Source organism: Scyliorhinus torazame, chromosome 11 (assembly GCF_047496885.1).
Source record: "Scyliorhinus torazame isolate Kashiwa2021f chromosome 11, sScyTor2.1, whole genome shotgun sequence".
NCBI classification, from domain to species: Eukaryota; Metazoa; Chordata; class Chondrichthyes; order Carcharhiniformes; family Scyliorhinidae; genus Scyliorhinus; species Scyliorhinus torazame.
In genome coordinates this window covers 174,740,897-174,766,748 of record NC_092717.1, presented here as the reverse complement: position 1 = coordinate 174,766,748, position 25,852 = coordinate 174,740,897, and the positions used below count along the sequence as shown (strand labels likewise).

General features: G+C 45.7%; 1 protein-coding gene across 1 annotated transcript; it reads left to right on the top strand.

Moving 5' to 3' along the window:
- Positions 1–6,534: 6,534 nt before the first annotated feature.
- LOC140385655 (GTP-binding protein GEM-like) lies at positions 6,535–25,396 on the top strand. Its single transcript, XM_072468032.1, has 5 exons — positions 6,535–7,322; positions 7,847–8,192; positions 14,241–14,317; positions 15,300–15,504; positions 22,886–25,396. The coding sequence occupies exons 2-5, from the start codon at positions 7,871–7,873 to the stop codon at positions 23,161–23,163; spliced, it is 882 nt and encodes a 293-aa protein (XP_072324133.1). The 5' UTR covers positions 6,535–7,322; positions 7,847–7,870; the 3' UTR covers positions 23,164–25,396.
- The last annotated feature ends 456 nt before the right edge of the window (positions 25,397–25,852 follow it).

Sequence of the window (25,852 nt, the reverse complement as noted above, 5' to 3'; positions counted from 1 at the left end):
CTGGAGGGGTCCGAAGGAACGGACGCTGGGGCATACCGCAGACATGTTTGTGAAGCTGCTGGGGGTGGAACATTCTCCCGGCCCTTGGAGATGGATATGGCGCACAGAGCACTCGCAAGGAAGCCGCGAATGGGAGACCCCCCCCCCCCCCCCCCCCCCGAAGGCAATGGTGGTGAGATTCTACAGGTTCTCGGATAAGGAGCGCATTCTACAGTGGGCCAATGAGACACGGAGCTGGAAATGGGACAATAGCATCCTGCGGGTTTATCGGACCTGAGTGTAGAAGTGGCCAGGAGGAGAGCAGGCTTCAACCAGATCAGGTCGATCCTTTTTAAGAAAAAGGTGAAGCTTGGACTGTTATACCCAGCCCGTCTCTGGGTCACGCATGAGGATCAACACTTCTACTTCGAGTCGCCTGAAGACGCGTTGGACGTTGCGAAAAAGAAAGGGCTGGTGATGGATTGAGAACTTTTCAACTTGGCTGCAACGTTCATGTTTTTGTTTTTTGTTTTTCTGTTTTTATAAAAAGTTTCTCGTTTTGCATTTCATGGAAGATGTCTGTGATACCGTTTGCACTGATTTGGAACCAGCGGTAGAGCTGAGTGAGTTAACATAGAACATAGAACATAGAACAATACAGCGCAGTACAGGCCCTTCGGCCCACGATGTTGCACCGAAACAAAAGCCATCTAACCTACACTATGCCATTATCATCCATATGTTTATCCAATAAACTTTTAAATGCCCTCAATGTTGGCGAGTTCACTACTGTAGCAGGTAGGGCATTCCACGGCCTCACTACTCTTTGCGTAAAAAACCTACCTCTGACCTCTGTCAAGGTTTTCATTTGCACAGTTGGGGGATGGAGGTGTGCTTGTTTTGATCTTGGTGTTTTTCTGTTGGGCAATTGTGGGGGGATTGTTTGATGTTGGAGTTTGTTTGTATGAGGGGGGGGGAGGAGAGAGGAGGGGGGAGGGAACAACAGGTGGGAGACTGCGGGGGGGAGGGAACAACGGGTGGGAGACTATCTGGCGCGGGGGATGGGGGCCACCAAGCTAGTTGGGTGAGCTAGCTCTCAGAAGCGCAGTGGGGGTGTGTGTGCATATGTTTGGTTTATCAAAGAGGTTGGGTTACAGGGTGTTGTTACTAGGAAGGGGAGGGGGGGGGGGTGCATGGTCTGCTGATGAGGGAGGGACTTGGGCTGAGGGACAGAGAGGAGGCTGGGGGCAGGGCTGACTGGGGATAGACCGGTGCAGGCGCGGAGCACGGGCCTAAAAAAGGAGATGGCTGATCGGCGGGGGGGGGGGGGGGAGGGGGAGGAGGGAGGGGGAGGAGGGAGGGGGGGGGGAATGAGCCCCCTAACTAGGCTGATCACCTGGAATGTTCGAGGGTTAAATGGGCCGGTCAAAAGGGCACGTGTGTTCGCGCATCTTAGGGTATTGAAGGCGGACGTGGTAATGTTGCTGGGGACGTACCTTAGAGTAACGGACCAGGTTAGACTGAGGAAAGGCTGGGTCAGTCAGGTCTTTCACTAAGGACTAGATTCAAAGACTAGAGGGGTCGCGATCCTGATCAATAAGCAGGTGGTGTTTGAGGCGGGTAGAATAGGCTCGGACGTGGGAGGTCGGTACATTATGGTCAGTGGGAAGCTAGAGGGGGTGCAGGTGGTATTAGTAAATGTGTATGCGCCAAACTGGGATGATGTGAAGTTTAGAAAGAGGATGCTGGGGAAGATACAGGACCTGAACTCGCACAGGTTGGTCATGGGAGGGGACTTCAACACAGTTATGGACCCTGGCTTGGACCGGTCAAGCTCAAAAACGGACAGGGTGCCAGCAATGGCAAAGGAACTAAGAGAGTTCATGGAGCTGATGGGGTGGATCCATGGAGATTTGGGCAGCCGAGGGTGAAGGAGTTCTCCTTCTACTCACACGTGCATAAAGTGTATTCCCGGATTGATTTTTTTATTTTGAGCAGGGTCTTGCTGGCTGGGGTGATGGATACGGGGTACTCGGCGACTACAATCTCAGTCCATGCTCCGCACTGGGTTGACCTGCAGGTTAGTAAAGACAGTAATCAGCGCCCGCACTGGAGGTTGGATGTGGGACTTTTGGCTGATGAAGGGGTGTGCGAACGGCTGAGGAAATGTATTCAGAGCTACCTGCAGGTCAATGACACGGGGGAAATTTCAGCAGCGGTGGTGTGGGAAGCACTGAAGGCGGTGGTCAGGGGGGAGCTGATCTCGATCCGGGCCCATAGGGAGAAGGTGGACAGGGCAGAGACGGACCGACTGGTAAAGGAGATACTACAGATTGATTGGAGGTATGCGGAGACCCCAGAAGCAGGGCTTTTAAGGGAACGGCAGAGGTTACAGGCGGAGTTTAGCTTGCTGACCACAGGGAGGGCGGTGGAGCAGCTGAGAAAGGCGAGGGGGGCGATCTATGAACATGGAGAGAAGGCCAGCAGAATGCTTGCACAGCAGCTTAGGAAGAGGGAGGCAGCTAGGGAGATAGGGAAAGTAAAGGATGGAGATGGGAACCTGGTTGGTGATTCAGTAGAGGTGAATAAGGCATTTAGGGATTTCTACAGCAAGCTGTACAGGTCGGAACCCCCTACGGGCCGGAGGGAGGGGCTGAATTTCCCAAAGGTGGACGGGGAGCGTGTAGAAGGGCTGGGGTCCCCAATTGGGCTGGAAGAGATAGTGGAGAGCTTGAAGGCCATGCAGACGGGAAAGGCCTCGGACGGGAACCCAGTGGAGTTTTATAAAACGTTCTCGGGGATATTGGGGCCGGTGTTGTTGAAGATGTTCAATGAGGCACGGGAAAGAGGGGTGTTGCACCCGACGATGTTACAGGCAACGATTTCACTGATTCTTAAGCGGGACAAGAAGCCGGAGCTGTGTGGGTCCTAGATGCCGATCTCCCTGTTGAATGTCGATGCCAAGTTGCTGGCCAAAATCTTGTCCTCCAGGATCGAGGATTGTGTTCCGGACGTTATTTGGGAGGACCAGATGGGGTTTGTTAAGGGCAGGCAGTTGGTGGCCAACGTAAGAAGGCTGTTAAATGTGATCATGATGCCCCCGGAAGGTAGGGAGGTGGAGGTAGTGATAGCAATGGATGCAGAAAAGGCTTTTGATCGGGTAGAATGGGACTATCTGTGGGAGATACTGGGACGGTTCGGATTCGGGCGGGGCTTTATTGACTGGGTCAGGTTACTGTATCAGGCTCCTGTGGCAAGTGTACGGACGAATAGGACAACATCGGACTATTTTAGAATGCATCTGGGGATGAGACAGGGATGCCCCCTCTACCCACTGTTGTTTGGGCTGGCTATAGAGCCATTGGCAATTGCTCTGAGAGCCTCAAGGGGCTGGAGAGGACTGGCCCGGGGTGGTTGGAGCACAGGGTTTCGCTCTATGCGGATGACCTGCTTCTGTACATTTCGGACCCAATAGAGGGGATGGAAGAAATCATGAGGACTCTAGGGGAATTTGGCCGGTTTGCGGGGTATAAGCTTAATATGGGAAAGAGTGAGATGTTTGTGGTCCAGGCGAGGGGACAGGAGAGGCGACTGGGAGAGCTGCCGTTTAGGTTAGTAGAGGGAAGCTTTAGGTACCTAGGCATCCAAGTGGCGCAGGAATGGGACCGGCTGCATAAATTGAATCTGGCCTGGCTGGTGGACCAAATGAAGGATGATTTTCGGAGATGGGACGTGCTTCCGTTGTCTCTGGCTGGGAGGGTGCAAACGGTGAAGATGACGGTCCTCCCGAGATTCCTATTTGTATTTCAGTGTCTCCCCATCTTTATTCCGCAGTCCTTTTTTAAGCGAGTCAACAGAGTGATCACGGGCTTCGTGTGGGCGAGCAAGACCCCGCGAGTAAGGAAGGTAATGCTTGGTCGAGGAGAGGGCGGGCTGGAGCTGCCACATTTTAGCAACTATTACTGGACGGTTAATATAGCCATGATCAGGAAGAGGGTGGTGGGGGAGGGGTCGGCATGGGTGCGTATGGAGACGGCTTCATGTAAGGGCACCAGTTTGGGGGCATTGGTAACTGCGCCTCTGCCGTTCCTGCCGGAACAGTACTCCACCAGTCCAGTGGTGGTGGCGGCCCTGAGAGTTTGGGGCCAGTGGAGGCAGCATGTGGGAGCAGTGGGAGCATCGGGCTGGGCCCCAATCTGTGATAATCACCGGTTTGCCCCGAGGAGCATGGATGGGGGGTTCTGGTTATGGCGGCGAGCGGGGCTTGAGAGGATGGGGAATATGTTCACAGAGGGGAGCTTTCCGAGTATGAGGGCGTTGGAGGAAAAGTTTGGGTTGGCGAGGGGCAATGAATTCAGGTATCTGCAGATGTGGGACTTCCTTCGTAAACAGTTGTCAACCTTCCCGCTCCTACTGCTAAGGGGGATTCAGGACGGGGTAGTTTCCAGAGGGTGGGTAGGAGAAGGGAGCGTCTCGGACATTTATTTTTATTTTTTTATTTTTATAAATTTAGAGTACCCAATTCATTTTTCTTCCAGGCAATTTAGCGTGGCCAATCCACCTAGCCTGCACGTCTTTGGGTTGTGGGGGTGAAACCCACGCAAACACGGGGAGAATGTGTAAACTCCACACGGACCCAGAGCCGGGATCGAACCTGGGACCTCGGCGCCGTGAGGCAGCAGGGCTAACCCACTGAGCCACCGCGCTGCCCGTCTCGGACATTTATAAGGAGCTTATGGGGTCGGAGAAGACGCAGGCAGAGGAGTTGAAGCGCAAGTGGGGGGAGGAGCTGGGAGGTGAGATAGAGAATGGTCAATGGGCAGATGCGTTGAGTAGAGTCAACACGTCCGCAACATGTGCCAGGTTCAGCCTGATACAATTTAAGGTTGTTCACTGGGCTCATATGACAGTGGCCCGGATGAGCAGATTCTTTAGGGTGGAGGACTGGCGAACCATGTCCACATGTTTTGGACATGTACAAAGCTTAGGGGATTTTGGTTGGGGTTTGCGGACGTCATGTCCACAGTGTTAAAAACAAGGGTGGCGCTGAGTCCAGAGGTGGCGATGTTCGGGGTGTCAGAAGACCCGGGAATCCAGGAGACAGAGGCGGACGTTCTGGCCTTCGCTTCCCTGGTAGCCCGGAGACGGATACTATTAGCATGGAGGGACTCAAAGCCCCCGAAGTCGGAGACCTGGCTATCGGATATGGCTAGCTTTCTCTGTTTGGAGAAAATCAAGTTTGCCTTAAGAGGGTCACTGTTAGGGTTCACCTGGAGGTGGCAACCGTTCGTGACTTCTTTGCGGGAAATTAATCATCAGCAGACGGGGGGGGGGGGGGGGGGGGGGGAGTAGGGGGTCAATAAGCGTGGGACCTGTACGAGAGGTAAATGGCTTTTGTACTATGTTTATGGTTTCATATATATTGCTTATTTTGTTATTATACCAAAAATACCTCAATAAAATGTTTATTTTAAAAAAAGTATGTGGATGGGCACTTGAAATGTCACAACATTTTAGGCTATGGGCCATTCTGGAAAGTGGGATTACATAGAATTCCTACAGTGCAGAAGGAGGCCCTTCAGCCCATCGAATCTGCACCGACCCTCTAAAAGAGCAAATTAACTGGGCCACTGCTCCATCCTATTCCCGTAACCCCACCTGACTTCCACATCTTTGAACACCAAAGGTCAATTTAGCATAGCCAATCCACCTAACCTGCACATCTTTGAACTGTGAAAGGAAGCCAGAGCACCCCGGAGGAAACCTATGCAGACACGGGGAGAAAGTGCAAACTCCACACAGTCTCTCCAGGCCAGAATTGAACCCAGGTCCCTGGCACTGTGAGGCAGCAGTGCTAACCACTGTACCATAATGTAGATTGTTGGTGCATAGTCTAAGGGCCTCTTCTGTACTGCATGATTCAATGACTATAACAATTTACACTGAACTCTAAAATTTCTGAGGATGTTTTTCTCTTCTTCACTGAGTTACTCAGGATAGTTTTCCATCCGGTACAACACCATTCAATACTTTACCTAAGTGACCTTTCCTTAACTATGAAGTCAGGAGTGAATGTTGACCTGCTATTGAACGCGGAGGAACCAGTGCTGGAAAGGAACCAAAATCCTGTCCTCCAGGAAACGGGAGCAGAACCCCATCCTTACAAATCCTGTCCTCCAGGAAACAGGAGCAGAATCCCATCCTTACAAATCCTGTCCTCCAGGAAACTGGAGCAGAATCCCATCCTTACAAATCCTGTCCTCCAGGAAACAGGAGCAGAACTCCATCCTTGCAAACACAGGGAGTTCTCAATCCACCTGGAATGCCCATACCAACCCTGATTTAGATGTGTTAATTCAGGACCCTCAATACAGTCTATAACAGGAGTCCCTGGCGACACCGCTGCCCGTTAGTAAAATGTATGCGTGAATTGGTTTTGTACAGCGAGCCGTTCGTGCAAAATCCAGCATCAAAAATGTCACTTCGCGCCACGGTTGCTGCAGATTTGCCTTCGCTCCTCTGCGGGTCTGCAAACTTTTTGAAAAAGACATTTGGATTCGGTTTCTGGTCTCCACAGAACCATGATCGAGTTCGGTATAACGCTGAGTCTGACGGTGGTGTGCGAGTCTCCTTACTCTCGGTTGGGGGTGGGGATCCTGTTTAAATTTGGTGAACGCGGATAATATTGGTTTTGTGGGAGAACCATTGATGAGGAATGGTGATAGTGTTTTATGCTGCAGCACAGTCCCGGAACAGAGATGTTCGGAAAGGCTGTCCGTTCCATGCTAGCTGAGAGTGTGGGGGAGGCATTCAGCGCGGTGACCGAGGAATCGCCTAGGGCAGCGGGACATTGCAGTCTGCTTCGGCAACACCATTGCTAAATATTTAGCATGTCTTCATCTCGCCACTGTTCTCATTAAAACCAAACGTTTGGAGCTAAACCTTGCATTTTGAACTTTGGGAACTATTTTGAAGTGAAATTGCATCGCGCCAACGACTTGGACCGTTACTTGCTTCGTCCAGTTTCGAACTGCATGTCAGAATCATTTTGCAACTTTTTTCCACTCTTCTGCAGGAGGATGGAAGTGGGAGGGAGAGAGTGAAGACGAGATTTGTGGTCAGAGTTAAAATCTCCAGGAGCTGTCGGGGGAACTTGGAGTTTTCGTGACATCACGGAAAAGCCCTGCTCTGATCTGCTTAATATAAACCAGAGGAGAGATCAGAGAGAATTAGAGGCAGAGCGACAGCGCCATCAGAGAGGATTAGACATTAATCAGCAGCACCCCCCCAGACACTCAACTAAACCAGAACTCCAGAATACACGGGAGAAGACTGCAGGCAGGGTAAGATACTTCACCCACCCATTACTGTTCTGATATTCGAACGTATTTCAATTAGATTGTGTTTTAGCATTTTCTAATCAATAAAAATATGATATATCTTAATGCACTTGTCAAATTACTTAAGCACTGCATTTATAAAGTTGGAAGTGTCCTTGAATGAAACTTTCTCCATATTATAGAGTCTAGTTTCTATTTGTGAATTATTTCACTTGAAACAATGTAAAAGAGTTGGTTACAAGTTTGCACAACATTCGCTTGGGAGAGGGGGAGGGAGCGAGCTCTGGCTTCACAGTTGCGTTCCCGTCACGGTTGTTTTACCCTCCGAGAGGGAAATCTCATTTAGTTTAGTCCAGTGGAGACCAGTTAGTGCTGATCAACCCAAAATCTTAATCCGGTGTGTTTACTGAAACAGAGTAAAGGTGTTTTGGAAAAGTTTGAGAACAACTTGTGATCAGAAAACTGAATCGACAGGGTCATTTCAGTGATCATTCTGTTAACATTACTCATTGATCTCTTGTCGGCAGATTGGCCCTTTTGCTGAGTGAACCATGACTTTAAACGACACTAGACGGCGCAGTAGCTCGTCGCAGACGCCGGTTCCCGCGCAGCAGCGCTGGAGCATTCCTGCAGACGGCAGGCGGCTGTGGAGTGGCAGTGCCCGTGTGGTGCGATCGAAATCCTGCCTGAGCCCCGGAGAACCCTGCAGGGGGAGCTGGTCCTCCGACTCCTCCGACTCGGTCATCTCCACCGACTCCGGCAACAATCTTTACAGAGTGGTCCTGATCGGAGAAGCGGGAGTCGGGAAGTCCACTTTGACAAGTATATTTGCCGGTTTGCAAAATAATCTGGAGAACTGGGACATTTTGGGGGGTAAGTTGTACCCCTTCCGTTTTTCGGTTGAGGAAGAGCGTGCATTTAGATAGCGCCTCTTCCCCCCCCCCCCCCCCCCCCCATCATAACGTCCCAGAGTTTCACAGCCAATGTTTTGAATTGTAGTCACAGTTCTAAAGTGGGAAAGAGCCACCGCTAATTGATGCAAAGTTCCGCAAACAGCAATGGGAACAATGGCAAAATAATCTGTTTTTGTTTTACTGATTTTGGTTGAGGAATAGTTAAGAGGCCAGGACGTGGGGAAGACTCCCCGCTCTTTAAATGGGGGCCATGGAACTTTTATTTCAAGCTGGGAGGGTGAGCATTGCCTCAGTTTAATTACACCCTTAGCCCATCGATTGCTGTAATCCTCACCTCCTCCAATAATATTGACTATTCTAATCCAATGCTCTTATGTTCCATCTTCTGTAACTTCAGCCGCTCCAAAACTCTCTTTCCTATCGAGTCACAAACTGAGAATGCTTCTGATCCCTAAATATGAAATCCTCAATCTTTATGTCTAAATCCCTCTAATTTTATTCAGCTTTGCAACCTGTCCTCCCTCAAACAAAGAACAAAGAAATGTACAGCACAGGAACAGGCCCTTCGGCCCTCCAAGCCCGTGCCGACCATACTGCCCGACTAAACTACAATCTTCTACACTTCCTGGGTCCATATCCTTCTATTCCCATCCTATTCATATATTTGTCAAGATGCCCCTTAAATGTCCCTATCGTCCCTGCTTCCACTACCTCCTCCGGTAGTGAGTTCCAGGCACCCACTACCCTCTGCGTAAAAAACTTGCCTCGTACATCTACTCTAAACCTTGCCCCTCTCACCTTAAACCTATGCCCCCTAGTAATTGACCCCTCTACCCTGGGGAAAAGCCTCTGACTATCCACTCTGTCTATGCCCCTCATAATTTTGTATACCTCTATCAGGTCGCCCCTCAACCTCCTTCGTTCCAGTGAGAAAAAACCGAGTTTATTCAATCGCTCCTCATAGCTTATGCCCTCCATACCAGGCAACATTCTGGTAAATCTCTTCTGCACCCTCTCTAAAGCCTCCACATCCTTCTGGTAGTGTGGCGACCAGAATTGAACACTATACTCCAAGTGTGGCCTAACTAAGGTTCTATACAGCTGCAACATGACTTGCCAATTCTTATACTCAATGCCCCGGCCAATGAAGGCAAGCATGCCGTATGCCTTCTTGACTACCTTCTCCACCTGTGTTGCCCCTTTCAATGACCTGTGGACCTGTACTCCTAGATCTCTTTGACTTTCAATACTCTTGAGGGTTCTACCATTCACTGTATATTCCCTACCTGCATTAGCCCTTCCAAAATGCATTACCTCATTACTCCTGAACTATCTGGTTTTTTTTACTTTGGCTTCCAGTGCATCTTCTCTTTCATGTCATGTCATGAAATTCCACCTCCCAATGCAGTCACTTCTCCACCTCCTTCTCCTTGAACATCCTTAAAACCAATTTCCTGGCCACGCTTTTGGGCACCCCCTTTTAATATTTCCTTCATTGGACTCACCTTTTCTCACTCATCCCCTCGTGCCTATGTGAAGCACTTTCTGGAATATTCTTTTACAGGAACGGCACAATAAATGCAATTACTGTACCATGTTCCGATTGGTATTTTGGATATATTATGTGATTCATTTTTGTATTAATATGTCAAAGAAAAGATTTTACAAAGTAGTGTTAATAGGCACCACTTTTATAAATTTTGTCAGTGATTTTACAGGCATTCCTGTGGTGCACAGCTGCCAGTTTTGAAGACCTGTTTATCCACTTAACTTTGTATTGTCAGAAAACAATGTTACACTCAGTCCCTTCATTAGTGATTGATATAGATTGTAAATAGCCGAGGCTGAAGTATTCTGTAAGTTACTGTCCACTAACCTGAAAATTTACTGTTCATTCTCTGCTTTCTGTCCATCAATCCACACTATTTTACCCCCAATCTTATGAGCCCTGTTTTTGTGTAATAACCTCTTGTGTGGCACTTTATCAAATATTAATTGAAAACCCAAATGTGCTAAGTCCACTGATTCACCCTTATCCATCCTTTTGTATAATCTATATTATTGTCACAAGTAGGCTTACACTACAATGAAGTTACTGTGACAATCCCCTAGTCGCCAAATTTTGGCGCCTGTTCAGATACATTGAGGGAGAATTAGTAATGTCCAATTCACCATAAAGCACATCTTTCGGGACTTGTGGGAGGAAACTGGAGCACCCGGAGGAAACCCACGCTGACATTATTAGTTACACCATCATAAGTATGTGTTGACTCTGATCACATTATGATTTTCAAATGCCCTATTACCATGTCCCTAATATTTGATCAAGCATTTTGCTAACTAGCCTATAATTCCGTTTTCTCTTTTTCAATAACTGGGCTATGTTTGCGACCTGTTCTAGAATTTAATGAATTATGATAGATCAAAATGGACGCAGATGCCATCCCTGCAGTTACTGCTTTGAAAACCCTCGGATGCAGGTCCTCAGTCTAGGGGATTTTTGGTGCTTAATCACTTTAATTTATCCAGTATTATTTACTGATTGTAATTTCTTTAAGTTCTCCATTCTCCTTAAACCCCTGGTTCTCCATTATGTCCAGAATGGTTTTGCTATTTCTACTGTGAAGGGCTTGATTTTTAGGCCCTGTCATGGCCACGATCAAGGGCAGGTGGGTGCTAAAGGGCAGACCTAAAGGCCCTCTCTGCCTGCCTGACTGTAAGAGCAGCCACAGAGGTCACCTTATAGAGAAGCTTCCTCCAACACACCTTCCCCAAACACCAGCCCCACCATAGTAGTGGCCTGGCTGCAAAAAACATTTATGTTGTTTAGTTTAATTTTCAGAAAGTTGAAGTGAGGGTTTCTCCAACTTGAAACACCCTCTCCTCTTCAACCTGCTTCTCCTTTCAAGCTGGAAGGTCTCTGATTTGGTTTCCAGCTTCGAGAACCCATCCACTGTACTTAATTGGACAGCAATCCATCCTCTGGCCATTAATTGACCGCCCCAGTGAAATTCCCCACAGCATGAATGTCTGACTCATGTTTCAGCCTGATTGTGGACTTCAGAAGCTCACAAGGAAAGCCTAGCCCAAATATTTGTTTCATACATCTGTCTCTAATGGGCCACATTTGCTTTGATTAATCTCTTCCTATTTGCATAGCTGCAGAAATGTTTACAATTTCTTTTTATGTCTACTCTCAATTCTTTTTATTTATAAATTTCTTGGTCCTCCTTTGCTGAATTCTAAAATCTTCCTAATTCTTAGAATTACTACTTTTGGCAACATTATAGCTTCTTCTTTTGATCTAATACTATCTTTAACTCTTCTTGTTAAGCATGGCTGAACCACATTTTCTGTGGTGTTTTTGCACCTTAAAGGAATGCATATTTGTTGCAAATTATATATCTTTTAATGTACTTCCCCAATCAACCTTAGCCAAGAAGCTTGATGCTATTCAAGTTAAACCAATCTGCTTGATTAACACCTGATCCACTTGCCTAAACATTCATCTCTTCTTCCAATGGCATGCTATAGCTGCAATGGGGACCGGTTTAGCTGGAGCGAGGCCACCAGCGCGGTTTCAATTCCGATACCGGCTGAGGTTATTCATGAAGGCCCCGCCCTCTCAACCTGCCTCTCGCCTGAGGTGTGGGGTTCCTCAGCTCTTCCCCCTGAGAGGGGGAAAGCAGCCTATAGTCATCTAGGACTATGGCAACTTTATAATTGCAATGTACTATTTACAGTAAGCACTGAAAGTCAACAAAGCTACTTCAGCAGTATCTCCAATTCATAAACAATGCTGACTTAGACATGTATGCTCATTCATTGTCACTGGGTCAAAATCCTAGAACTCCCTGCCTAACAATGTTGTGGTGGATTTGCAGCCGTTCAAGAAGACGTTCCATCACCACCTTCTCGGGGACAAGTAGGAATGATCCGTAAATGCTGCCTTTAACAACATATCCGGGAATTGATGGAAATATTCCTTCTCCCTCTTCAAAACCCCAGTACTCGCGCATTTGGTTTTAGCAATGCACATTTGCTAGCACTCGATGCTTACAAGCATGGTTGTAGCGGAAACAATTAATAATTTGAAAAGGAAACTGAGCACCTGAGGGAAATAACGGTCACATGTTTGGAAGATACTGTTGAAAGAACCTTGTTGAGTTGCTGAAGTGTATGTTGCAGATGGTACATGCGGCTGTCACTGTGTACTGGTGGCGAGGGAGTGAATTTGTATGGTGGTGAACGGCGTGCTACTCGAGTGGGTAAAGTGTGTCATATTTCTTCATGCAGGAGAGTATTGCATCCCACTTGTGACTTGTAAATAGTGGGAATGTTTTCAGGAGTCAGGAGTTGAGTTACCACCGGATTCCCAGCCTCTGATTTACTCTTGTAACCACCTTATTTGTTTAGCTGATCTGACTAAGCTTCTGGTTAATGGTAACTCCTAGGATGTGGATAATGGGGATCCAGTCATGATAATGCTGTTGAATATCACGGGATGATAGTTAGATTCTCTCTTGTTGGAGATGATTGTTGGCTGGCACCTATATGTTTCCAATGTTACTTGCACAAGCCTAAATTGTCCAGGTCTTGCTGCTTTAGTAATTGAGGAGTTATGAATAGTACTTAACACTGCAATCATCATCCCCACTTCAGACTTCATGATGGAAGAAAGTTTATTAATGAAGCAGCTGAAGGTGGTTGGGCCTAAACACACTAGGCCGAGGAACTCCTGCAGTGATTTCCTAAGCCTGAGATGATTGGCCTTCAACAACCTCATTTAGGGCATGGAGGGTAGTGCAAGGTATGACTCCAACCAGTGGAGAGTTTTCCCCTTGATTTCCATTGACTTCAATTTTGCTAAGGCTCCTTGATGCCATACTCGGTCAAATGCTGCCTTCAAGGGCAGCCACTCTCACCTCAGTTCTGTTCTCAATGTTTGGACCAAGGCTGTAATGAGGTGTAGAGTTGGTCCTGGCGAGATCCAAACTTAGCATTGATGAGGACATTCATGGCTAAGTAAATGTCACTTCATTTCACAGTTAATAACACCTTCCAAAGTATCACTGATGGGGTGGAAATTGGCCAGATTGGATATGCCTTAGTTTTTATGGACAGTTCATATCTGGACAACTTTCCATGTTGTCAGGCAGATGCCAATTTTGTAGCTGTATTGGCTCAGGGCACAGCTAGTTCTACAGCACAAGTCTTCAGTATTCTAGCTGGGATGTTGTCAGAGTCCATGTCTTTGTACTCCATGCGTTGCACCTTTTTCACCCTGTAATGTTCTGCGCTATACCTGAATCATGAGTGCTTATTGCTGAACCTGGAAAGAGCTTTCTATTTTATTTCTCTATTTTATTTCTCAGAACCCCTCTCAAAATCTTTTTTCTAATTATACCATCAGAATTCCATGTTTAATGTTCTGTTTGTTTAAATATATGTGCTTTTTAAACTGTTGGAACCCTCCACGTAACTAAATGGGTTGAAAATGTACCTCCACAAGTATGATCCCATTTAAAATTGTAATGCACTGCAAATATCCACTAAAAGCTTTCCACCAACTGCAACGACTTAGCGCCTTTGCAGCAGTGGAAAAAAAACCAAGGCACTTCATAGAACGGCTGCCAGACAAATTTGATGCCCAGTCACGTCGGGGGACATTAGGACAGTTGCCAAAAGCTTAGTTTATAAGGAAGGCTTTAAGTAGACTTAAAGGAGCAAGGTGGAGAGGGGTTTACAGAGGGAATCCCACTAATAACTAAGCAACTGACAGTGCAGCTACTAATAGAGGAGTGACAAAAATTAGGAATGCGCAAAAGGTCAAAATTGGAGGAGCAGAATTCTAGCTGTTTATCATTCCCTCATTCCCACACATTCTATCTCCGTAGCTACCTACATGGATCAATGATCAGTGGTATATGGAATTGTTCTGTTTATTAAATTGCTGAATTTCCGTGATGTATTCATTCATAAATATCTTTGCCCTCATTCTTTGTAGAAGACACGTATGAGCGTACGATCACGGTTGATGGAGAGGGAGCCACCCTTATTGTGATGGACACATGGGATAATAAGGTAGTACAGCCATTTCATATGCTTGGAATAAGTGTGTTGGCCATGCAGTATATAGTGGCGGGTGTTTCCTATTGTCTGGAACGATAATATTGGTGCTTTAGCTGCATGTAGTACCACTTGTACCTCTGTGGATACCACATGTTTTATGTCCCTGTCAAAATCAAAACCTTTGCCTAATACTATCAACCTTGCCAACATAACACAATCATCACACCTGGGGGAAAAAGTAATTTGCTTTGTAAAACATGCTGAATTGCTGCAAGATGAACGATAAATAAACATAAATATTATATATTTATGTTTGACAGATGGCAGTAATGTTCTATTCAGCAGAATTATATTGGAAGATTCCTGTCTAAATGGATCAATAATTGAAAGAGAGCAAAATGTAAATGATTCTGAATAGGTTAAAATTGATAAGACCATGGTAAATAACTTACAAACTGTGTGAAGTATTCAATATGCTTGTGAGGAATTTGTGATTATGCTGCCCCATAAATGCTGATGACTGTGATATGTAATTTACATCTACTACACACACAGTATAACAGTTTTTAATTCTAATGTTATAGATAATTAATCCTAATAACACAGTTTGATCATGAATTATTAGAAGTTGTATTAATTTGATATCAAAGATGGTGAAGTTACTTTGCATAGAAAATGATCGAGGAGAGCATCAGGTGGGAAAGGGTTAAGTGCATAGTAAATACCACATTTTATTTCATGGGAATCAAGCCAGAATTTTTTTATCCTAACAATAGAACAATTGAATTGAGTAAATATTACCAGCTGCACTTTCTGAGTTTCTTTGACTGGTTGCTTTGGTAAACTGCCTTGCTTTGGTAAACTTCCTTGTAAACTTTCAGCAGCTTGTAAACTGTTAAGTATCCTTCTGTTACTTGTTGGACCCAATGATTATTGTAATTCCAGAAATAGAAAATATACTGACATTTTAGTGTCAACTTCTGTCTGCTGGTAGGGCGAAGATAACTGGACACAGGATCACTGTATGCTGATAGGCGATGCATATCTCATTGTCTACTCCATCACTGACAGAGCAAGCTTTGAGAAAGCTTCAGAGCTTCGCATCCAGCTCCGGAGGACACGACAGGCCGAGGATATTCCAATTATATTAGTTGGGAATAAATGTGATCTAGTGCGATGTCGAGAAGTATCTGTGGCAGGTATATTTTCTATTTTACTCAGTAATCTAGACTTGGACTTGTATATGCTGGGTCTTTACTTTGTGAGGGCAAAGATTCCACCTGACTCTTATGAGGTCTGTGACATAAATGGGTGCTCAATAGAACAATTGAATTGAGTAAATACTACCAGCTACAGTTTCAGATCCAGCATTCGGATCCATGCTCGGATCACTGAAGGAACTGTAATATGTAGTTGGGTGGCATGGATGCGCAATGGTTAGCACTGCTGCCACACAGCACCAGGGATTCAGGTTCAATTCTGGCCTTGGATCACTGTCTGTGTGGAGTTTGCACCCTGTTCCTGTGTCTGCGTGGATTCCCTCCAGAGGCTCCGGTTTCCCCTCTCAGTCCAAAGATGTACAGGTTAGGTGGATTGGTCGTGATAAAATTGCCTCTTAGTGTCCAACGATTAGGTGGGGTTACAGGGCTAGGATGAGGGAGTGGGCCTAGGTAGGGTGCTCTTTCGGAGGGTTGGTGCAAACTCCATGGAACAAATGACCTCCTGCACTGTAGGGATTCTACATTAAGATGTTTCCAGCAAGTTGCTAGTGTCAAGTAACTATTCCACCACACAAGATCCAACCGATGACCATTTCCAACAAGAAATAATCTAACCTTCTCCCCTTGACATTTAATGACATTACCATTGTTAAATCGCCCACTAAAAATTTCCAGCAGGTTACCATTAACCAGAAACTTAATCAGACCAGCCACATCAGTTCAAGAGTAGGTCAGAGGCTGGGAATTCTATGGCAAGTGCCTCACCTCATAGCTCCCCAAATCCTGTCCACAATCTGCAAGGCACATGTCAGGAATGTAATGGACTACTCCCGTTTGCCTGGATGAGTGCCGCTCAACACTCCAGAAGCTCGGCACCATCCAAGACGAAGCAGCTTCCTTGATCAGTTCCTCATTCAACCCCTTAAACACCCACTTCCTCCACCACAGCAGCTGCAGTGTGTACCATCCATTGACAGCAGCTTCCAAACCCTCAACCTGATTTTTTTTTTCATTTGAATAAATCTACGGCTGTATTAGGGTAACTGAACATACATACCTATAGTTTAGAACCACCATGATTGAAAAGCCGTGGGGACGAGCAAGGTAATGGTGATTCTGAAGCCAGGCAAAGACTATTCTTAAGGGCTTCTGGCCAAACTCCCTGCTATGCCACAGCTCGAGATTGTTCGAGAAACACATCCTAATTGCTTAGCCCTCTTTGTGGATGAATGTCTCATCCCTGAACAAGCAGGTTTCAGACCAGTGAAATCCTGCACAAGCCAACTTCTAATTCTCCGCCAATTCACCAATTCTCTGCCAATTCATCGAGGATGATTACAAGACACGACTAATAATAGGCACAGCCTTCATGGGTTAATCTGTTACACATGACATGGTCAGTCATCCGATCCTTACACAGAGGTAATTCCATACAACCAAAGAGACCAGGTTTACTGAGCTGTAAAGCAATATGCTGCCAACAGAGAGCAGTTTATTTGCTGACCTAAATGGAAAATGAAGCAGACCGAAAAATGTCCTATCTCAAGGTTGTGACCTCACACTCTTGCTATTCAATATTTATATAAATGACCAGCCCATTCATCCAGATGCCAGAGGTATCCTCTATGCAGATGATCTTTGCATAACAACTTCTCCGGACCAAAAGTTCATTAAAGCTGAACCAGCCAATTATAATACAATTACTCAATCTCCAGCCAACCCTGAAAAGACACATCAGTTTTTTCTTTTCGTAATAGAGATGCAAATCAAGAACATAACTTATGTTGAATGCTGGCACAAGCCAGGATACCTCGGTATAATGTGAAATTGCGCGCTAAGCTTCAAAGGTCATGCCATCAACGTAAAGGCGAAGGTCGCAGCCAGAAACAACATATTAAGGAAGCTGGCCAACTCTAAATGGGGAACATATCCGAGAACATTACAAACAACTGCACTTGCCTTGTGCTACTCGGCAGCTGAATATGCCTGCCCTGTTTGGGGACATTCTCCCCATACCAAGAATTTGGACTCTGTCTTCAATGCAGCTTGCAGAGCTGCTACTGGCTGCCTGAAACCTACAAAATTGGATGATCCATACCTGATTGCTGGTAATCCACCCCCTGCCATAGAGAGGCAAATTATATCAAGCATAGAAAATACAAATCAGACTAAGAACCTTTGTCAACAAAAAGGCTCAGTTTGAGGGGCAATGTCTTGTATACTGTCCAGCCCCTAGATTGTAACCCCCCCCCACCCACAGATGCCACCTTGCTGATTGGTCAATACATCTTAGGATGACGCATAGAAGTTCTGTAATGATCCAGAGGAATCACTCCCACTACGAGACACTGAAACATGGCCCACCTGGCTGTATCTCAATTGCCTCAGGACTGGCATTGGCCACTGCAAGGCCCTTAACAAAATTGGGGATACTACCAAATAAATTCTGTCAATTGTGACTGTGCATCCCAAGCAATGAGACATCTCCTAAAATGCCCTCTACAATAAGAGTCAAAGGTCTTCAGTTGTCAAGGTAGAACCTGTGTGGAACAGTTGAAAGGGACAGTGTAGTGAAATGACAAGAAAGACGACCTTAACCTGCACGGGCAGCAGGCGTGTGGACACATTGCCACCTCCAGTTCCCATCAAAGTCACACATCACCCTGACTTGGAACTATATCACCGTTCCTTCACTGTCACTGGATTAAAATCCTGGAACTCCCTCGCTACACTAGGCGTACCTACATCATATGAACTGTAGTGGCTCTAAGAAGGCAGTTTGCCTCCACCATCACGAGGGCAATTAGGGATGAACTATAAATGCTGGCTTAGCCAGTAGCACTCGCCTTTATAAGAGACCTGTCACTTTCCCCCAACCCTGGGCTCTTTAACCGGAGTTAGCAACCTCTTCAGCAAAATAAATGCTCCAAATTGGGCCCTGAACTACAGAGATAAATGTTGCTGAACTTGCCCCACCCCAGCAGAATCTAGTTGATTTAAGATGAGCACATTTCAGTACTTGCATGGATTTTTCAATTTTCAGGAACATGTATGATTTGGAGGAGTTATTGTTGAAGATTCACAACTAGTGTTCAAAATTATTATTGCACAGAGGGTTTTAGCTCAAAAGTAATTTCAATCAGTTTAAGAATTCTTCAACCACTCTATACAACTCGTGGTTTAATGGATCCCTTCTTTAGTCTAAATATTGGCCATTAATCTTGACTACTCTCCTACTCTTGAAGATGTTGGGCGGTATTCACCCCCACCCCCGCCGGGTGGGAGAATCGCCAGGGCGCCGCGCGAATCGCGCCACACTGCCCTGACCCCCGCACGCGATTCTCCCAGCCCCCCGAAACCAGCGCCGGGCCGCTCGGATGGGCCAAGCGGCCGGCGAAAAAAGTGACAGTCCCACTGGCACCGTTCTAACCTGCTCTCGGGCCGGCGGGACCTGGGGCTTCAAGGGCAAGGAGTGGCCTGTGCGGGGGGGGGGGGGGGAGGGGGGTTCCAACCCCAGGGAGGCCCTCCTGAGTGGCCTGGACCACGATCGGGACCCACCGATTGGCAGGCTGGCCTCTCTGTCGGCGGGCCTCCTTTCTTCCGCGGGCAAACCTGTATCGATGGGCCATTTTTGTGCGGGACGGCCTGGGGGAAGACGGCCACCGCGCATGCGCTGGTTGGCGCCGGCCCAACTGCGCATGCGCAGGACCCAAGGCGCGGCGTCTTTTACGCGGCGCCGGGTCTCTGACGCTGCGCCGAGGCCCCGCCCCTGTAAATCGCACAACGCCCCTGCTAGCCCCACGGAGTGCGGAGAATAGGGGTCTGGGAACGGGCGCCAATGCCGGAGTAAAACACTCCGGTTTTTACTCCGACGTCGGCACTTAGACTCCCGTTGGGAGAATCCCGCCCATTGACTTCTGACTGGGTTCCAGGCATTGTTCATTTATCAGCCTTAACAATAAGTATCAGGAGGCTGTTTGACTGGTGAGACACAACAGCCAACTCCGTATTGTGCATTTTGTTAAAGATCTACATCTCCACCAGGGGTCACTGGATAATATCCTCTATAGGAAACTTGTGTTATTTATTCCGAGCTCAGAAACCCGAAGGCCAAGTGTAGTGTCTCCAAAATCAATCCGACATCAGCTGACCCAGTATAGATTGCTCGTGGGACTTTCTCAGTCTGTATGTCGCAACCACTCGCTGAATAAACAGAACCATCAGGATAGTGAGCAATGTTAATACAGTCCTGCAATGGGACAATATTGCAAAGTCTGTTCTTTTGAATATTAAATATTGCTGCCAATGAAATGAAGTCATAGAATATAGAACATACAGTGCAGAAGGAGACCATTTGGCCCATCGAGTCTGCACCGACCCACTTAAGTCTTCACTTCCACCCTATCCCCGTAACCCAATAACCACTAACGTTTTTGGTCATTAAGTGCAATTTATCATGGCCAATCCACCTAACCTGCACGTCTTTCGACTGTGGGAGGAAACCGGAGCACCTGGAGGAAACCCACGCAGACACTGGGAGAACGTGCAGACTCCGCACAGTGACCCAGCCGGGAATCGAACCTGGGATCCTGGCGCTGTGAAGCCACAGTGCTATCCACTTATGCTACCGTGTCGCCACAGTCTCAGATGACCATAGGCTGCTTTCCCCTTTGAAGGGGAGAGCTGACTGGTGGTGGTTTAACCTGAGATTCACTTCACCTCAGGCAAGGTTTAGAGGGGCTGGTTTAGCACAGTGGGCTAAACAGCTGGCTTGTAATGCAGAACAAGGCCAGCAGCGCAGGTTCAATTCCCATACCGGCCTCCTCGAACAGGCGCCTGAATGTGGCTACTAGGCGCTTTTCACAGTAACTTCATTGAAGGCACTTTTCACAGTAACTTCATTGAAGCCTACTTGTGACAATAAGCAATTATTATTATTATAGAAGGCGGGGCCTTCATGAATAACCTTGGCTAGTACGGGAATTGAACCTGTGCTATTGGCCTTGCTCTGCAACACAAATTAGCTGTCCAGCCAACTGAGCTAAACTGGCCCCCAATACTGCCAGATGGCCCTGTGTTGTGTTGTGTTGGGAAAAAACACTTTGGATTTTAAAAATAGGCATCAAGACGGAGGAAAAATGTCACAGTCTAAAGTTGTACTCAAGGTTGTACTGTGCCTAATCGGGAGATGAGATCCTGTCCCTCCAGTTTGCATTGGGCTTCCCTGAAGCATTGCAGCAGGCCAAGGATGGACATGTGGACATATGAGCAAGATGCTGAGATAATGGCAAGCAACAGATAGGTTAGGGTCCTGCTTGCGGAATGAACTAAGGTGTTCTGCAAAGCGATCACCCAATCTGCATTTGGTCTCCCAATAGAGGAGACTGCATTGGGAGCAGAAAATGCAGGAGCCAGATTGAAGGAGATGCAAGTGAAATGTTGCTTAACTTGAAAGGAGTGTTTTGGTTTCTTGGATGGTGAGGAGGAAATTGCACCGTGTGCAATTTCAAGTGAAGGTGCCATGGGAAGGGGTTGAGGCGTTGGAGGTGATAAAGGACTGAACCAGGGAGTGGTCCCTGTGGAATGCTGACAAGGTGGGTAAGGGGAAGATGTGTTAAGTGGTGGCACCATGTTGGAATTTGTGGAAATAGCAGAAGATGATTCTTTTAAATGAGGTTGATGGGGTGAAAAGTGAGGACAAGGGGTCCCTATCATGGTTTTGGGAGGGAGGGGAATGGGTGAGGGCAGAGGTGCAGGAGATGGATTTGGGATTAGTTGACTACCCTGTCAACCACAGTGGGGGAGAAACCTTGGTTAAAGAAAAGGGCAGACATGTCCGAAGTGCCGTTTTCAAAGTGGCCTCATTAGAACAGATGCAATGGAGTAGATAGGTGGGAAGAGACTGGGGCAGGGACAGGCTGATACCAAGGGACTTTCTTGTCCTAGAACATAGAACGATACAGCGCAGTACAGGCCCTTCGGCCCACGATGTTGCACCGAAACATAAGCCATCTAACCTACACTATGCCATTATCATCCATATGCTTATCCAATAAACTTTTAAATGCCCTCAATGTTGGCGAGTTCACTACTGTTGCAGGTAGGGCATTCCACGGCCTCACCACTCTTTGCGTAAAGAACCTACCTCTGACCTCTGTCCTATATCTATTACCCCTCCGTTTAAAGCTATGTCCCCTCGTGCCAGCCATTTCCATCCGCGGGAGAAGGCTCTCACTGTCCACCCTATCTAACCCCCTGATCATTTTGAATGCCTCTATTAAGTCTCCTCTTAACCTTCTTCTCTCTAACGAAAACACCCTCAAGTCCATCAGCCTTTCATAAGATTTTCCCTCCATACCAGGCAACATCCTGGTAAATCTCCTCTGCACCCGCTCCAAAGCCTCCACGTCCTTCCTATAATGCGGTGACCAGAACTGTACGCAATACTCCAAATGCGCCGTACCAAAGTTTTGTACAGCTGCAACATGACCTCCTGACTCCGGAACTCAATCCCTCTACCAATAAAGGCCAACACTCCATAGGCCTGCTTCACAACCCTATCAACCTGGGTGGCAACTTTCAGAGATCTATGTACATGGACACCTAGATCCCTCTGCTCATCCACACTTCCAAGAACTTTACCATTAGCCAAATATTCCGCATTCCTGTTATTCCTTCCAAAGTGAATCACCTCACACTTCTCTACATTAAACTCCATTTGCAACCTCTCAGCCCAGCTCTGCAGCTTATCTATGTCCCTCTGTAACCTGCTACATCCTTCTTCACTGTCGACAACACCGCTGACTTTAGTGTCGTGGATTTAGGGAAGGAAATAGAAGTGGGCTGTACGATGTTGGAGGACTGTGAGGATCGACGCTGTGGAGGGATTGGCTGTTTTATTTGCCTAAATAAAAATTGTCACTGCACTAAAAAGTAATTTCTTCTGTGAGATGCATAGAAACATTGTGACATGATAAAGCACAATATAGATGCAAGTATTGTTTATTATTATAATGCTTAAACATGATGCAACAAACAATGTATGAGCAAACCACCAATGTAGCCGTTATAGTTCACAGTTCATGGACATTGTTAGATCACACTTATTTCCAGTCACAATTTGGGCGGATGTAATAGCTTTTTATCTTCCTTCTTCTAACAGTAAAAATAAGGAAATTGTAATTTCAAGGATTCTGCAATTTATTTTTTAAAACTTACAGAAAGAATTCTGGCAGCACTTGTTGAGGAACAGGTTGGCAACAACCAAAGAATAATTATTTTAATAAGCAGGAGGCTAATGTATGTGCTTTTTAAAAAAAAAAAAAAAAGTTAAGCCTTGACTTTTTTTTAAAATCTGCAGAGGGCAGATCCTGTGCTGTTGTTTTTGACTGCAAGTTCATCGAGACCTCTGCTGCAGTCCAGCATAATGTACAAGAACTCTTCGAAGGAATTGTGCGACAGGTGCGACTCAGGAGAGACAGCAAAGAAGTAAATGAACGAAGAATGGCCCAGTACAAAAGAAGAGAGAGCTTTCCTAGGAAGGCCCGACGCTTTTTGGATAGACTAGTAGCAAAGAACAATAAAAAGATGGCTTATAAAGTGAGATCAAAATCTTGTCATGATCTTTCTGTACTATGAAAAATGTAGATGAACTTGACTAAAATAGTGACTGTTAAATGTAGCAAGGGGTAAAACAGAAAATGCTGGAAATCCTCAGCAGGTCTGGCAGTATCCGTGGCGAGTGAACATTTCAGGTTGATGTCCTTTCATCAGAGCCTTCTGCTCTTGTATTATTGGAATGGCATGGGTTAATCAATCTATATTAGATTTCAATCTATTGGGCTCAATTGGTTTACAGTTGTGTTTGAATTAACAATGGCACAACTTTGTGTTGCCGAATTTCCCACGTTGTATGTCAAGGAACATTTGCACCTGATCGGTGGACTTGCTTAGAGTTCCCAAAATTAATTGTAGCAGTAAAGCTTTGAACTATATACAATTCTGTCATGAAAAATCTTTTCAACCTGATGAGTGTCGTTCTGTTTATAGAAAGAGAGAATCACCAACAAGATGGAATAGAGGTTTAACTTGCTTCTGTTATTACAAATCATGCATTGTATATCTCATTGTTCGCAGGTTTGCTTCACTCTTATCATCACACAAGGTGGAACACAACAATTGTAGTTCAGCTCAGTGACCACGTTATCACATTAGATTAAAAGAACTTGTTGGAGTGGTGGATTATTGTTAAAAATGACAAATAAATTGAGCTCTTTCAGACATGGTGACTAACAGTTTCTTAGATTGAAAATATAGTAGCATGCATGGGTTCCTAGTGAATCAAGATGAGCTTTAAGAGTGTGCCTGTTGGACAAAACCGTGCCACTTTAACCAAAATATATTTTACGGGATGGGGGCGTCGCTGGATAGGCCAGCATTTATTGCCCATCCCTAGTTCTCCTTCAGAAGGTGTCGGCGATCTGCCTCCTTGAACCACTGCCTGCACCTCATAGCGCTATTAGGGAGGGAATTCCAGGGTTTTGACCCAACGACTGAAGGAACGGCGATATATTTCCAAAGCGAGGTGGTGAGTGACTTGGAGGGGAGCCTCCAGGTGGTGGTATTCCCTGATATCTGCTACCTTGTCTTTCTAGATGGTAGTGGTCGTAGGTTTGTACGGTGCTGCCTAAGGAACCTTGGTATGATATTGCAGTGCATCTTATGGATGGTACACATGGCTGCCACTGTTTGTCAGTGGTGGTGGGTTTGAATGTTTGTGGAATGGGGAGCAAGCAAGCGGGCTGCTTTGTCCTGGATGGTGTTGAGCTTGAAATGAAAATCGCTTATTGTCACAAGTAGGCTTCAAATGAAGTTACTGTGAAAACCCCTAGTCGGCACATTCCGGCACCGGCTGGTTGAGTGTTGTTGAGCTGCACTCATACAGGCTAGTGGAGAGTATTCCATTACACTCCTGACTTGTGCCTTGTAGATGGTGGACAGGCTTTGGGGGTCAGGAGGTGAGTTACTTGCGGCAGAATTCCTAGCCTTTGACCTGCTCTGGTAAGGTTGTTAATTTCCAGCATTTTGTCACGGTTAAGAATGTGAATAACCGATCTGTTGGTCTGAAACCAGCCACTGGGAACTATGGGGAATATCTCTCAGTTCCCATCTCCTTCCATGGCAAAGTAAATGTCTTGCTATTTAATCTATCTCTAGTGGCCAAGTTGTGGAAGAGCAAAGTGGTGAATCTGCATATTTGGTGCATTTATATCTTAACTTGTTTTGTCCGAAGCCATATTAGCCACCAAAATGGATGACGAGGGCATGAGATCTAAAATAGGGTAATGGAATTTTATACTATAGAAGGAGGGCATTCAGCCCAATAAACTTGTATCTTTTGTCCTTTGTTCTAATCTCCTGAAAGCTTTTATTAATTTCTGGATATATGTTAGATCTTTGTGACTGTCCAGTCTTTTTACTGTCAGTATTAAGCTTGTGTTCAATTTAAAACACCATTTTTTGTATGTACAAATAAGATGAACAAACTAATGTCTTACTGAACTGCATGATGTCCCTTATTAATTTAGTTTCAACTGCGTTACTAGATATATTCTTCTATATTTTTCCAGATATGATGTCTATTTATTATGAACAGTTCAGCCAGATGAGTTTTATAACAAAATGTTGACAATATTTTGTATTTATTTTGTATGTTTTTACTTATTCTACTTTTAAGCAAAATAATGTACTTTATAAATGTTATTATGAACATTTTCATGACCTTCGATGTAATACTTTGCGTAAAAGTATGCTGGTTTGTACTTTGAACAATTCTTTGTGTGTAATCACATATAAAGATCTGTTGAAAATGTTGGTTTCTAAGCTTTAGATTCATTAACCTGGATTCTCAAAATGAACCTATTCCATCCTGTCCACAAAAATTCTCCAAATTAGCTAGAGAGAACCTCTGGCACAGAAAAGAAATTTAGCATGAATATTACTTTTCATTTTATCAATTACTTGACAATTTCATATGGATTATTGAAGTTAAGCATTCTAGGAATTGATGTTAGCAATGATCTGCAAATCACTGCTGAATTGAAGCTTCTTGGTCAGAAATGCTTCAACTTACACTCCTGTGGTGACAGAACAGCTGTTGTTTATTTAATGAAAATAACATTTCTTTGCATTCTAGTTGGACTTGTCTCTAACTGATTGAATATTGCATCTGTCTCTTTGTCATTCAACTAAATATGCTGACTGTCAAATTAGTATGAGTAATTCTGGTTGATTGGGAATGAGTTGGAAGTGAGACTCAGCAAGCTAA

Coding starts and splice junctions, on each gene's coding strand:
- LOC140385655 (XM_072468032.1), top strand. CDS start 7,871: ATGACTTTAAACGACACTAGACGGCGCAGTAGCTCGTCGCAGACGCCG. Junction 14,318..15,299: donor TGGACACATGGGATAATAAG/GTAGTACAGCCA, acceptor GTCTGCTGGTAG/GGCGAAGATAACTGGACACA. Junction 15,505..22,885: donor TCGAGAAGTATCTGTGGCAG/GTATATTTTCTA, acceptor TAAAATCTGCAG/AGGGCAGATCCTGTGCTGTT.